Raw genomic sequence first — 15,888 nt, forward strand, 5'->3', positions numbered from 1 at the left:
CTTATTATCCATATCCAGGATCCAGAGTGTAATTTTCTGCATGTTAGCTTCCAGGTAATATGATTAGAAATCCAGTAGGCCAGGTACCTCTGATGCACAGGCTTTAAATTCATGGGGGTTACCTCTCCATATGACATACTTTAATAATTTTAACCAATCTGCAAAAAAGTGTTTGGGTAGAAAAACATGTAAAAAATTCAAATACATTTAAATATCCAGGGAGCATATAATTTTGGTGGATTACTCTCCTACCGGTTCCTCTGCAGGTCAGTTCTCACGTTAGCTGTTGGTGCAGTACAATTTTCCTCATGTCAGGAGTGGATGAAGCTGGTAATACTTATTCCTAATAATATTATAACACAATATAAGATAATATCTAGGTAATACTAGATTGGTCCCTGTGGCATCTGGCAAAACTTGTACCCTGAGAAAGTTCCTTAGTAGCTTTTTAAACACTATTTATTGGCTTTAGGTGCAATTGAGGTCAAATAGAAATGAGAAAAAGAGAAGGATCAGGCATCATCACTGAAAACGGTGGAAAAACATTAAAAAAACCTTCAACTCAGGAAATAAATTCAAATGGTTTTAATGAGAAGAAAAGATGAATTGAATGCTTTTTCTACAACAACCTCAGGAACTTAAAACATTTCAATGGACACATTTGTGTCAAACAAAAGGAGGCAAAAAGGAGGATGTCTGTATTTTTCTTTCAATCTTCTCTTTAAATATTTCCTGAATAAAAAATCAAATAGTCATACTGATTAAATGACATCGCTCTACATTCATTATGAAACAAATCCCCGCCGTGCTCTAGTAATTTTCATAGAGTCCATGAGACAACATGTTTTTCAAATGCAATTTTGATTTATTTTTCACAGGATATGACATTCAGCTTTTTATCCTTTTATTAAATCAGGAGGATGAGGTTAACGACAGGCCTCTCTCATGCCTGCACCGAAAGCAATGCAGTACAGAGTGGGTGCTGCGGTGGAATTCATTAACTTTTTGGTGTACTATTATTAGTTGGGGCCAATTATAGCGTTTATTCATCACACAGTCGAGTCAACACTGAGAGGCAGGACTTAGTACTTTGTGTTACAGATCTGTGCGTACGTGATGTGAAAGCACAGGGCGCTGAGATGAGACGGAGCACTGCATGTGGAAGCTCCGAGGGAGCAGAGAGAGAAAGTCACATGCTGGTGGAAAGGTCACGGCTTAGATTCAACAGGTAAACAGTCAATATGTTAGACTGAGGCGCATGTCGAGATACTTTTCATTAGGGAAGGTTCAAAGTTCTGGAATGTTGGTTGTCGTCTATAATGGAAACTTTAAAGAAATAAAGAAAAATATAAACAAACCGAAAACGTAGCAGTATTTTATTTTTTTTCTGTTTGATTGTTTGCAGAAAGGGTCAGAAACAGTTCAGGGCTGCAGAGTAAACGTGACCTCATGAATGTCAGAAAATACTAAAGTTCTCTCTGTTGTGCATCCGGTGTTTACGGTAAGCCAATCGGATTTTGCCGTGATCTTAATCAGCTAATCGTGACGTTGCTTCCAAACTTGAAATCTGGTCTTCTCTCTCTCTAACTGTTAATTGTCCTTTCAGTGAAAATGAGACCTTCCTCTTCCCCATTACACTCTAGTGTCCACATCCGGTGTCCACTCATCTCATTCAGATGAACGTCCTCTAGATCCCATCAACCACCACTGTTGGGACCCACGTGATTCACTCTGATACGCACCACAAGGAACCTATGCACCAAATTAACTCAGTTATATCATATAACTGTCTTCACTTGTAAAATTGAAGTTTCTCCTGATCAAAATGTTGAATTGTTTTCTTTCTCCATTGAAACACTCAAACCAAACTGCGGAGTTTAGTCTGCACTCAAAACCACGAGGCAGTCGATCGTTACAGGGGAGAGTCACTCAACTATAATTTGACGTTTTTTGGGAAAGTGTTAAGTGTTTGGAGAGCTGAACAACTCGACCATTTTCATTGTGGTCATAAGTATTTTCACATTTGTGAATCTCAAATGGGCCCATTAAATTGAAGGTGAAGGCTATTCAGAGATCTCTCATTCTTTCTCAAGCAATCGTCAGTGAGGTTTTAAAATCCAGCCGTACGTCAGAAAACAAAGAGCTTCATCAGGCTGAGTCGGGTCAGTCACACTAAATTACTCAGGTTGTTCTTAATCTGACAGGTGTTAGCCCGACTGTGCACACCCACTTTCAATCATCACAACCTGACAGATGAAACACTTTCTGTTTGTGTCAGTTTTTAAAGTGACTTTTCTTGATGTCTTTAGGACAACTGACCTTTAGGGAGATGTGGGAAGAGAAGGTGGTAATAGCAGGATGACATGCACGGTTAGTTAAAAGTTCAGTTTTCAATACCATACAAATCAAAGAAAACTAAATCAACAGCATCCTCAAAACATACCTCTAAAAATGAAGGCTAACAAAATCAAATCAAATCAAAGTTTATTGTCACATGCACTAATGAAAGCGTCATTTGAGCAGTGAAATTCTTGGGACATGGCAGGCAGCATCTACACAGTAGACGGGCTTTACAAAAATTTTAAAAAATAATTGACATACCGTATAACATATAACATATAACGTATAACATATTAAAATATTAAAATGAAGCAGAAAAATATTAAAAAGAAGCCAACTCAATGAATAGACCTAGAGTATATTTTAGCTTCACTTCTGGATAGTGGAAGGAAGTGGAGGTGCTTCATCCATCTTTATAGAGTATACATGGGCTGTACAGGATGAATTAGATTAGTCTGATATATGCCTTGTCATAAAGATAAAGATAAAGATTCCATGCGTCTGTTAAAATCTACAAGAAATGCAGCTGCTTACGATTTACATATCCTACAAATGCTACCCGGACATTTTGATCAGACAACTCTTACCCTCCCAACATAACGATTTTTTTAAATTCATGTTTATGCCTTGAAGAATCGGTGTAACCTTTGATACCGCACCCAGAGAAGTGAAATACAAAACATTAAATGTATTACATTTTTTTGTCAATGCTTTGAACAACATCATCCCCATTTTGTTGGTGTTACACCTTGCACATGATCTGGTTCAGTACACGTGTAGGTCCGTGACCCCCTCTGACTTTGCCTCACGTCATAAACACACATGGCAGGTGCGTGGCAGGTGTGAACTGTGAGTGACGGAGCCTGAGATCCGGTCACTGGGGTTAGTGACACGTGGGTTGCTGCTGCTTTCTCACGACGATGGATGAATGGATGAACGAATAGATGGGTGGATGAGTGGATGGATGAGTGGATGGATGGATGAGATGGATGGATGGATTGAGCGGGTGCGCGGCTCTGATTGGTCGGACACACACGCTCTCCCAGCAGGCGCGCTTGGCTCTCTGCTCGTGTCATTTGCTCTGATTCACTGGTGAACACCGCGCTCTGCTCATCGCCTCCCGGACTGGGAATTAACCAGTTGGTATTATTATTATTATTATTATTATTAGTGGTGTTATGTCGACTGGCGCCATGGACGCGACCATCTACCAGATCATCTTCGGGGAGCTCGGGGACCTGAACTGTAGTTTGATGGAAGCCTTCCAGGACACTTTTTTGGAAAACGCTTCATTGTCATTGCTGAGCACTGATGGTAAGAATAGGATTTCCTTCCACCTTCTCTTTTTTTTTCATGCACAATACTGAGATGTGTTTTAAATGCGTCTTGGAAAAGGAAACATTTGCGCGTCTTTTTTTATTTCTAAGGTTTTTATTGCAACGCCACCACCGATGAGATTGGGACGTGCTGGCCGCGGACCAGCACCGGCAGGATCGTGGAGAGACCCTGTCCTGAGTACATCAACGGGGTGAAGTACAACACAACCAGTAAGACCTGTGCTAAAGTTCCTCAACATGCATGTGCTTGGAAGAAAAGGGTTCTCTTTACAATTTTGTTTCATTCTGGTCGTCTGCTCTGATTGAAAAACAATTATTTGTTTGCAATATTGAAAGATATTCATATATATCAGATAAAGGTCAAATAACGATTTTAGATCAGAGTCAAGTAAGCAAACTAGTATCTTAAAGGGATAGTTCACCCCAAAATGAAAATCCACTCAGTTATCTGCTCACCACTTCGCTGATGGAGGGGTGGGTGAAGTGTTTGAGTCCACAAAACACATTTGGAGTTTCAGTGGTAGACAGCGTTGCAGCCAAATCCAATACAATTGAAGTAACTGGCGATCACTTCTTAAAATGTAAAAAAAAAAAAACGACACAAAGAAACCATTAAATTCCTCCATACTGCTCCTGTGGTGTGATCCAAGTGTTCATAAGCCCAGTGTTCATATTCGACTTGAAACGGTGTTAATTAATTAACACAGTTCTTTGCCTAAAATGTGAACATTTTGTCAAAAAACAAGATGTAAATGACCTTGTTTGGAGTCAAATTTTTCATTTTTCATTTTTGGGTGAACTATCACTTTATTGATCGCACATTTCCAACTTGAATTTTCACTTGGATGTGGCATGATATGCTTGAACTTGATCTCCCCTCTGTGCAGATGTAGAGCACGGTGACAGTAAACCTCAATCACCATCACTCCTCCGGTCAGTGGAACAGCTGCATCAGTGCTCCCCTGTGTGCTGTCCACACAATGTTTAAAATGCAAATGGACTTAAAACCATAGAAATTCTCAGCTGGAGTTTTTGATATTCGAGCGTTATTATAATTGATAATAATATAGATAACTTGGAGAATGTGACATAGTTTGTAATATGTGGAGAGAAATAACCTAATCACCATGAAATCAACATTTATTCAGGTCAAACACCATCAGAGATGCAAAGTTCTTCACGGACAAAAACCCTGAAATACTAGAATGCATTTCTGTGTTTAGTTTTTGGCTCAACACCGTAACAGTCAACCATGAAACACCATTTCCTGCTCACGTAATCTTCTGCAGAGTTGGGTTTACAAGGTCTCCCTCCCCCATCAGTGATGTTCTGCTCAATCTAGCTTCACCTTAACTACACCTGGCCTCATAGAGCTTAACTGCACATCGATCTGCAGCCAAAAGCCACTGGAGCTGCAACAACACTACATCTGACTTCCACAGGAGATAACTGGCCTGTTTGAATCTGTCGGGGTTTGAGAGACTGAGGATCGACCTGCAGCATTTGTTGAAGAAAGAGTATAAAAGCGACACTGTCAGGTTATGTAACTCTGGTGTTAATCATCCGTCTGATGAAGCTGTTGAAACGCTCATGAATGTAAAAAGCACTATCGATGTAGCAAAGCATCACAAAATCACTCCTGTGAAGCGCGAGAGTGTCCGGGTCCAGATAGCGGTGTGAGTTCCTGAGGCTGTTATCTCTGTAATGGGCTCAGGTGCAGTGTCATTATCCTGCAATGGCCCACATTACACACACACACACACACACACACACACACACACACACACACACACACACACACACACACACACACACACACACACACTCTGCCGCCTTACCTCTTAAACCACTGATTTACCTTTTGCTCCTTTTACCTTTTGTCCGGAGACGTCTGGCAGTTTTGTGCACTCTGTGTGAAGAGCGCCGCCATTTGCCAGGACGGTAAACGTCAACACCTTCCCTAACGTGCTCCTCTGCTTGTTGACACACCTGTGGATCAATACATCTCTGACAGGCGATATGGATCAGACAATATCATGAGAGTGAATAATTCTGTACGATCAATCTTCCTGCTCAGGTATTAGGTGTGTGAGATCCACGCGGGTGTAATGACATTTTGTGGGCGCAGAAGGTTATGATATACATGCACATGGATTTATATTTCTCCTGGTACCTGTCGCTGTTTTATTGGATCAAAGAGGAAAAGCTTGAAAATCAATTCAGAAAATTAAGTTACATTATTCGACAGATCGCAGTTGTGTGGTGGAATTAAACAGGTAACTGAGTTGTTTGGTTCCCTTTGCGTCGGTGATTACAGGAATCTGTGTTTGCAGCAGTAGATTATACAGCAGGCGTTATCGACACAGTTTTTCGAAGCAGACGCTGTTCGGGGCCGAACCTAGAAAAATATTGTTTTCCTTATCTAGTGCGAGTGTGAACAGACTCATGAAAACAAGGGAAATGGCCTCGACCCAGACAATGATCTCTGCCAAGGAGGCTGGTCACTGACGGCAAAAAATCTCCCAAGTCCAGAAAGCGTCGTCACAGAACTTTGTCCTGATTGGCAGGAAACATTAATCAACTTTTACCGGTTTTGACGCTATTGTGCAATGTCCGGAAATACTTTTGGTGTTTGTCAGACAAGCAAAAACGTCATTCCAAGAGAGCATTAAGCGGAGAGGTGTTGGCGAGGAAATCCTGCTGCTCTCATGAAGATTGGAACCGATAAGTGTGTCCTCGTGATGCCAACTTTCAGTGAATCTAAACCTGTGTGCCTCATTTGCAAATAAATGCCCGCCCCTTGCCAAGGAATACACCATTGTACGAGGCAGGCAACTTGGAAAGAGTAATACCCAGATCAGTCGGAGGCCCGTGGCAGAATAATTACCTGCTTCCATGCCAGCGGGATTATTAATTGAAAGGGGGGAAGGGGGGGGAGCAATTGCATCTCTTCAGGCTGTGTGCTCAACAAACATTTCCAGCAATTTCACTTGCTGAGCATTTTAAGGATAATCAATGGGGCACAATGAGGTTCCCGTGATGAGTTCAAGTGAGCTCAACACATTTCCCTCCATATCCAGTGCACTGGCTCAGTTTTTCCATTTTTGTCATTCGTCTTGATACAGAGGATTTGAAAGAATAGATTTTTTTTCTTAATTTCGCTGGAGAGTAGGACTGATGGTGACATTGTATTTGCAAACCTTTGAGGAGCCATAAAAAAATATATAAAACTTTCCTTAGAAAATTTCAACCTAATAGTCACAGATGGCGCTCTAGTCCTGTTCTGCAATAACAAGGGTCTATTGGGAAAGATTAAGGACGCTGCTCCCAAAACTTCTTTCACCAAAGTGTTCTGTGCTCCAAACTGAGTGGGGATCCAAAGAGGTTATTCACAAAACAATGGAGATAATAAACAGCATCAGAGGGAATTCAAGAAGGCAGCATTGTCTGTTCTGCTGGAATCTAAAGCTTTTCACAATAACCTATCACAACACAACGACTGGCTGAGTAAGAGAAAAACACAAAGGGTGCTTTGTGGAATCAGAGGCAAGCTCCAGTCAACTGCTCCGTTCTATTATTGGCAAATTGAGCTGTTTTCAGACATGTCCTCCAGAGGGACTCCGGAGAATTGGGTCCAGACTTTCTCCAAAGATTGCCCGTCATACATGAATGAAGCAGCGGGAGGTTCTCCGCTCAGATGCGTTCACAACAGCAACAAATCCCCCCGGGGGGATTCAGGTGAAGGGTGGTGCAGAGGGCGGAGGCAGGAAGCAACGTATTCATTCCGCTGCGGAGATCATGTGTTTGTGTTCACAGCACCTCGACACTCCATCATAATAAATTCTCTTGACATCTTGGTTTGTGTCTAATAGGTGTGTGGCTCCGTGCTTTCATCCAGATAGTCTGGAGTTCAGTGCAGGTCTGAAAGCAGCTTTAGAACCGGTCTGCTTTTTATTATTTGTTGATGATCACGGTTTTATTCTTGCAATGTTGACATTATTACAAGTACATGCAAGGAGGTTGGTGTGGATGGATGATTTAGACACAACCCAGGATTTTACTGCGGGAAACTGCTGTTTGTTTCCTGTTCCAAACAAATTGATGGCGTTGTTTCTTTAAACCACGATGGTGGTCGTCCTATAGCCTGAACTACCTGTTTGTCATATTAACCATGATGACAAAGTCTCCTTGCAACCTGTTTCCTCTCCTGTTGCCTGTTAGAGAAGAGAATAGAGAGGATTTAACAGCTTCTGCACTTTGCAGTCACATAACAACTGTGTTTTACAGCCCGTTTCACACATCCACTACAGTGTCTTGGAAGCTATTTTTGTCCTCAAGTCCAATTTTAGCTGAGGATAACACACTTGTTGATCATGGGTTTCTGTATCAGAGCCACTGTGGCAGATTGGATTGGTTTAGTTGTGATCAAATTAATCACACAGGGATTTAATGGGACTGTGAGACATTGGTGTAGGAAGTTGTTTAATGTGCTTTTGTTCACGTGAAAGATCATTAGAGTTGATGTTGATAATGGCATCAATGCATATGAGTATGGGATCTTTTTAGACAGGGTTGATGGCACTGTATGACGTGTGTACAGATATAACATGAAACAATACTTCATCAAAATGTCGGCAAATTACTAGAAACATGTTATGTATTTAGTTGACTTATGTACTTACACTATTTGTTCGTCTCTGCTGTAACTTCCAGGGCAAACGATTAAGGAAGAACGATCTTCTATCCAGTCGGTTGTTTTTTCCTTCCACCCTCTCTCACTGGATCCCGGAGATTCATTGATTTTTACTCCCAAACGTGAATAAAACTTTAATACAAAACCTAATACAAGACAACTCCCCTGATCCCACGTTGCTTCACCTCATCAAACCAGGTCTTTTGTCGTTGTTTTGATTGAGAGACCCCCCCGGTGGCAGGAGTTACATATTGTACGTTGAATCATCGTCTGCTTTTTTCTGAATGTGCACATTAAAGGATTACAAAACGGGTTCAACAGTTCAGAATCTGCTCTGTCCTAGAAGCAATAAGGACACCGTGCAGACCGCGGCCATGCACAGGATTTACTGACTGGATAAAACCCATGTTACTGTTGTCAACGTAGATTCAGTGAGGGGGCGGAGTTGTTAAAGAGACCTTACAAAAGGGCACCGCAGCAGTGTTGATGAACTTCTTTTTAATTTGGTCCCCACGCAGGTCACGAGCTCGGGGCTCTGTCCTTTGGGCCGTCACTGCTCCTCATTGTGACAGCCCTCCAGGGCGTCTCTCACCGGGGCGGCTGTTTGGACTTGTTCCCAGACGTTATGCTTTCTGTTTAACAAACGGCTATGAAGTTGGAATCGATTATATCATTTGTTATTTTGTGACGTGTCCCATCATCACTAACTATCTGCTCTGGTTTAGGTAAATGACTGATGTTCCCAGACTCCTGTTTCTCTGTGGTGGGTTTTGCACCTGGTAGCGTTTGTAAAATTAACTCAATATTTGATGGAGGCCACTGTGTATGTGTAGGTTTTCTGTCATGTACATCCCGCAGCATCACAACGGTGTATACTGCCAGTAGATCTCCACATTGGAAATACCAAGGGAAAATCAGGACGAGACATGACAAGATGTTCCAGTCAAATTTAAAGCAGATCCAGTGTATTAAACACACTGTATCAGGATTAATACATGAGCTGGGGTAATATATTATTTAGAGTGGAAGCGTATTATTATTTTCTAGTTAATCACAGCAGAGAAGCACCACTTGAATCCCGGGATGCTGCATATTTGCACGACCAAGTGACAATGGTTCCCGGTGTGATTGTCTCGATCCGTCTGGGTCACATTAGCAGCAAACATCTGCAGCCACAGACGAATGAAATTTTCAAATCAGAAAATGGGTCGCACTAAGAATAGAAACAGGCCCTGACACCACACAAGCAGGTGTTAATTAAAACACTACAACCATAAAGGGAGTCTGAAGTAGAAGTAATACTTGCCATTTTGCAAAAATTAAGCTTAGAGGAACGTGTGGTCCCTTTCTTACGTGTCTTGCTTTGGCCACATACTGTCTGCGTCTGACCCGTAGGACTAACAATAGTTTCTCTTCCATTTCCCTCCTCGGGTTCGGAGCAGCACATTTAATGCACAGGCTTGCATATTAGAAACGAATGTCCCAGGATGGCTGCCCGATGTTGTATTTTAAGAACCAGCCCGTGTGCTTTGTATTCACAGTCTTAACCCGGGAGGAAGCAAAGAGCGTATCTCGTGCAACCTCGTAGGTTTTCTGTAACATTTAAAAAAACCCACCTGAAGTTTACTGTCAGCTAAACGTTGAAATTCTCGTGCAAAAACCTGAGATTTCAGCGGCTTAACAGGCCTGTGCAGGTGAGGGGCTATAAATTCCTTCCCTTTTCCTTCAAGCATATATAAATATTAATGTGTGCGCAGAGTGGCTTAAGAGGTTTATGCATTTTTAAACCCTCCACTGTCCCTTTTTTGTGTATTTATTCAGTTCTCTGGTTTACATGAAATGCTCATCACCGCAGTTGGGGCAGAGTTATTAAACATGGCTTGAAAGTCACTTATTGTTCCCCGCTTTGTCACCACCACCCGACGTGCTTCCTGTCCAGCCTCGGGCGAGACACCATGTTCACAGCAGTATAGAAGAATGATATCAACGCTGAAGAATCGTTTTTTTTTGCAAATTCTAGCCACATCATGGTGACCTGTACGGTTTCCCTGTTATTACTCCCAGAGCAGGCAACTGTAATTATTCAGTCCACCCTGCCTCCCTCTACGATAAACTCCCCTCGCCTCTTTGTTTGTGCGTTCATGGCACAGAGGACGCATCCTGCCAGCAAGTCCGGATACACAACAGAACTTTATTGACTCTCTTATCAGGATTAATAAAGTCCAAGACATAATATGAGCGGTGAGATGAGTATCGCGTACGGAGACGTGAGGGGAGCGGCTGCCGTGTTTGCGTGTCGGGAATACACCTTCAACGCTGAATTTCAAATCAGAGATGAGTCCGTGCGAGTGCACCTCATCTTTCACAGGCAAACAGGAGAATAAACAGAGGAAGAACACAGTGTTTTTCCTTATGTGTGAAAACGCCTCCGTTTGAAAACAACTTTGAATTCATCCGTCCGTTATCTATACTGCTTGTACTTTAAAGGTCGTGGGGGGCTCGAGTCAATCCCAGCTGACACTGTGCGGAAGGCGGGTTACATCCTGCCAGTCACATTGTCAACATAAGCTGCTTAAGACCGAACTCTGGATATGTGAGAATACAAATTTCCAAGTCCATTTTCCTGAGTTTATCCTGCCACCCCCCCAAGTGAAAACTCTCATGAGCCCATGTGAAAATACAGCCGGTGATTATCTGGAGGATTTACATCAAGCGAGTGGTTGCATTGATGATGTTTCCAACATTCCACGGATGCAAAACTGAAAATGGAAAGAAAACAAGCTTATCAGGACACAAAGATGTGTCTGTTTTTTTTTGTGATATGTGCTGACTTGGTTGTAAATATGCTAAAAATCATGCAATTCATACATTTTGTCCACGTCCTGCATGCTGCGCCACCCAGATATCGGTGTTGTTGTGAATGTGACTGACTGAAGAATCTTAAAGGCAACCGCTGGAGAATGTGCAAACACAAACAAAGACCCATACTTGCCCTAGCCCTAATTTAGATCTCTTAAAATTGAAAAAGGCTAATATTGACATCAGAGGGTAGACCTGTGGGTGTTAATCTTTTAAAGCCACATACCATAAGGGATGTGAACTGGAGAGCATCGGGAGGTATGGTTGTGGAATTGATTTAAGCCTTTACGGACATTTTGCCAAGCGGTGCAAAAAGAAATCCTTCCGCTTGTCAAAATCCTTCTCAGTGTAGCATTAGCAAAACCTAATGACTCACCAATGTCCCCCACTGCAGCTTAATTGGAGTCTGAACGAGTGTAATGCTGTTTTGTGTCTTCTTGTCAGCGAATTGTCACATTCCCACAGAGTTCTCCCACGGAGGAGTAATACCAATCTCATATTTCTATTTTAAAAAGCCATGAAACCTTTGTGAAACAACCTCTCTCTCAGACACTCATCCTACTCTGTTCAGTGGACCTCCCGTCATGTGCGGCTTCTCCTGCCAAGAGTCACACGCTTCCCGCTGCCACCACTCGCTTGATGTCTGTCTTTACTGAATCCAAGGAATTTGCTTCGTTTTCCTGCGGGGAATCTACCCACTTGAATCCTCTGCTCCACTTACACCTGGCAAGAGGTTAGTCAGTCAACAAATTCAGGCCAGCATGTGTAGCCAACATGTCACTAGCCACTGCACACAGACTCTCCCCCGGGGGGGTCCAATCAGCACCAGCTTCCCCCCGGCGGCACTCACCACTGCCTCAGCATTCATACACACTGCACAACACACATTTTCCTGGGCGCTAGAGCAATTTAATTTCTAAATTCCTCGTCTCAGATAGAAAACCTTGACAGTTTCTCTTAGCGATGAATTACCTAACACATAAAAATCAGGTTTACAGCGACGCCCTGGCGGTGAAAGTGTCTTTCCTTACTTGCTTCCTCACCCTCGTCCCAAGTTGATGTTTTCACACGTGTTTTTTCTTCTCAATTAACTGGTGCAACATCATAGAAGATGTGGATATACAGTAGATAGACCCCATTTGGAAATAGTTTTACTCCTCATCTCTCACGTTCTTCTCTGGGGCTTGAACACGGCGTTTGGTGTCAGTCTCTGAGTCTCTCTTCGAATTGGCTGTTCTCTTTTCACACGTAATGGATTTTAGCCGACTGCTACTCCCCACAGGCTTGGGTCAGGTATCCTCACTCTATTTTGCTGTTCAGAAATGTCAGACATTCTGGGGGCGTAACTGAGAGTCTTGGGTATATATATTTCTGACATCCCAAAATTCACGAGGTCTTGCTGGCTTGTTTTAAGGCTGTATGCATCTATCTGTGGATTGAGTACCGATTAACTCTTTAACCTACAGTACAGTTTACAGAAAGCATGGAATCTCACATTCTACAACAGGGGACCTTCAAAAAGAATGTTTTCATACTCATTTATTTCCTACCCCTCCACAAAGCTACGATATTAAATGAATGGTCGATGATTGATTATAACCTTGGTCTGTGAGATGCCTGGCTTTTTTTAAGGAATGCATCTTCAAACAATATTTCCTCCAATACAAAGGGAGTAACACCTTTTTTGGAGGTGAAAATGAGATTGGGTGCTCTGTGTTGTCGTGCAAGGGACGTGCACAACCACATTGGTAAATTCCAATAACAATGGTCCAACTGACAAAAACTTTTTAATGGTCTGCTATAAATTGCTAGTTTAAAGTGCTCATCACATCTGACGGTATATGCATGCTTCCTAATCGTGTAATTTGGTGTAATATATTCTCATTAAGCAGACACACCATTCTCCATGTCGGGCTTCCTCAGGGCTAAAGACTTGTAGCGCATTGCCTCTTGCACATTTTCTCATCAACAGGTTTGACAGCAAACACACTGAACCTATGAATTATATTTGTTACCAGTGCAAAGCCTGTTCAAAAGGTGCTCGTTATTTCATCAGTAATTCCATATTGTATGCAGTCATCTATAATTTCTGTAAATTCTAGAATTTTTCCAATTAGCTACACCTACACTACTGAAGAATAACACAACAGGCCTGCAATACGCATTTCTCTCTATGAATTGAGGTTAAAACTTCACTGCAGGACTGTTGTAATATACAACAGTTTATATCATTACATTTGATCTAATTCAATGATTGTTATCATTGTGTGTTATAACGACTCTTTTCCCAAAGAACTTGACTCAAAACTTTACATGGACATGTTTGCACTTATGTAATTATTGCGGTTAAGAAAATCACATGCAAGGGAAAACATTACAAATGATTTAGACAGTCTAAGACTTTAGGTCAGTGATTTTCGCTCACAGCCAAAAATACACAGCAGCTGAATAACAGCATTAGATGATGGATGATGTAATGTTGAATTGCAGCAGATCACACATTTACTCCTCTGCCTGTTAATAGTCCTAATACATCATGCTCGGTGGGAGATAAAACATAAACAAAGAAGTTTTTCCTTGCTCCATTTTTAACAAAGCGCCCCAGGATGCTTTCGCCTCAAGTTATCGCGCATACGAAGCCGTTGGAGGCTGCTGGTGTGATAAGCTGTTTCCAAAGCCGATCGGACGAGTGGCTGACGAGGAAATCGAAGGACAGACAGACAGACGGCGTTTCTCCATCTATTAGTGGGATTCCTTATAGACAAACAGGAGAGGAGACACAGCTGCGAGTGGAAGATTATACGGCAACTCCTCCTCCGGCTCTGTTGGTGTATCTGCATCGGTGGTCATCGCTCAAGGCACAAAGCTTTTTAAGAGGTTTGTTGTGATCTGCAAAACAAGAGAAGGCAAAAACACATGCACATTGCAATTCATGGTGCAATGCTTCTAAAACATACTGTAGGCAGTAAAGCTACTAAAAGTCTTTGATCATCCATCTAGCTCATATTTACAAATAAAAAAAAACATAACACTAAACAAGTCACTTTTAAAACAGAAAATCTCAAAACTCTTAGGTTCCAGCTTCTGAAATGTCAATATTTATAAATATTTAATATATATGTTTGCGGCTGTTTATTTTTAGCACTTAAAAAAACACTTTAAAATTGATAATATGCAGAAGGGGGGTCTACTGAGGGGTCTAGATCCTGAACTCTAAGCTACCGGCGGTGAGCTTAAAACAAAAATAAGATCACAAAAACATGTTTATATTTGGATAATACGAAAAGAAGCTAAAATACATCTAAAGTAGTGAGAAAAAAACATGTGCAAACATAACTGATAAAGGTTCTCACTTAGCAATCTTATGGTTGTTTTTTTACAAAATGTGAAAAACATATTAACCTATAACTACATAATAACTCTTCACCACAACCTTCAGAAGCTACAATAAAACAGAGAAGATTATTTGCAGGAGTCACACAGGTTTCCAAGGAGACTCTGAGACCCCCAGCGAGATGTGGGATTGATGGTCCAAACCAAACAATTAGCCGCTCAAGAAAATGATTATTACATCAAATATGCTTATACAATTTGCTGGGCTCCTGTTGAGCATTACCCCATTTGGTGGTATTACAAAGCTATAACAATCATGGTTTAAAATATGAATGCAAAAATTGATCATATGCTGTGAAATAAACATGTATATTATAGCGTTAATGCTGTGACATCCACATCCCTCTAAAACTGCACTCAACAAAGACAACCCTTATCTATAAAAACACTCGCAGTATGTGCAGTCTGTACGTGCAGTAGCTGAGCGACTGCAATCCAGACAAAACCTGCTTCCTCCCTCGAGTTCATCTGAGAAACCCCGCTTTCTTTTCACTTACAATTTCTCTTCTTATTGAAAAAATAATCACCCAATTAGATATGTTGCTCTAATGAGCGCATGAATAAAAGAACAGATAAATACCAGGTTCATTAATGAATTACCAGAGCAGATATTTGACTCGTTAACATCTCTGAAGCCTAAACAACCTCGCCATGGGGCATAAGCTAGTAAAGCATTGAAACATATGTCACGTACATACATTTAGCTCTGAAACATTAGTTCATTTATTCAATTCAATGAACCACCAAGAGTGTAATGAGGCTGCCAATCATAGTTTCTCCCTCCCTCCCTGCTCTGGGGAAATAATCCTTCACCCTCATATGAAAGACTGTTTAATGGATATAAAATACATTTTCAGCAGAGAGGTCACAGACATCTCACAGAGCGGTTCAGCCTGAGGCTCCTCCAAGGTGTCTTCCATTGTGGCTATTTTTTGTGAAGTGGGATCTTTTCCAGAAGGTTGTTCCGTCTCGGTTCAGCCTCTGGAAATAGCTTCTGCAGCCCAGTGGAGCGGCGGCGCTCCCTGATCAGGTCAGCGGCACCGACAGGTGGTTTATTCTGAGTCCTTCAGAAAATATAAAGCCTCACTACCTTCAGTGTGTGAATCCACAGGGGCAACAAAGCCTTTTTATATTACTTTTATTGATCTTTTACTCAAGATACAGATATAGCCACATGTAATAAAAGACAAACAGACACATGAGTGTAATCGTTCACTTACTTGTTGTGAACTACGCGTGTACCAAGTGTGATACTGAAGAATTCCA

At 41.7% G+C, this 15,888-nt stretch overlaps 1 protein-coding gene across 1 annotated transcript in view; it reads left to right on the forward strand.

The window, feature by feature from the left end:
- The first annotated feature begins 3,533 nt into the window (after positions 1-3,533).
- Positions 3,534-15,888, forward strand: part of LOC133018361 (corticotropin-releasing factor receptor 2) — a 31,522-nt gene continuing 19,167 nt past the window's right edge. Inside the window, exons 1-2 of the mRNA XM_061084716.1 lie at positions 3,534-3,654; positions 3,768-3,887. Of these exons, the coding sequence (XP_060940699.1) occupies positions 3,534-3,654; positions 3,768-3,887 (241 nt within the window). The remainder of the gene's footprint in view (positions 3,655-3,767; positions 3,888-15,888) is intronic.

This window comes from Limanda limanda, chromosome 13 (assembly GCF_963576545.1).
Source record: "Limanda limanda chromosome 13, fLimLim1.1, whole genome shotgun sequence".
NCBI lineage: Eukaryota > Metazoa > Chordata > Actinopteri > Pleuronectiformes > Pleuronectidae > Limanda > Limanda limanda.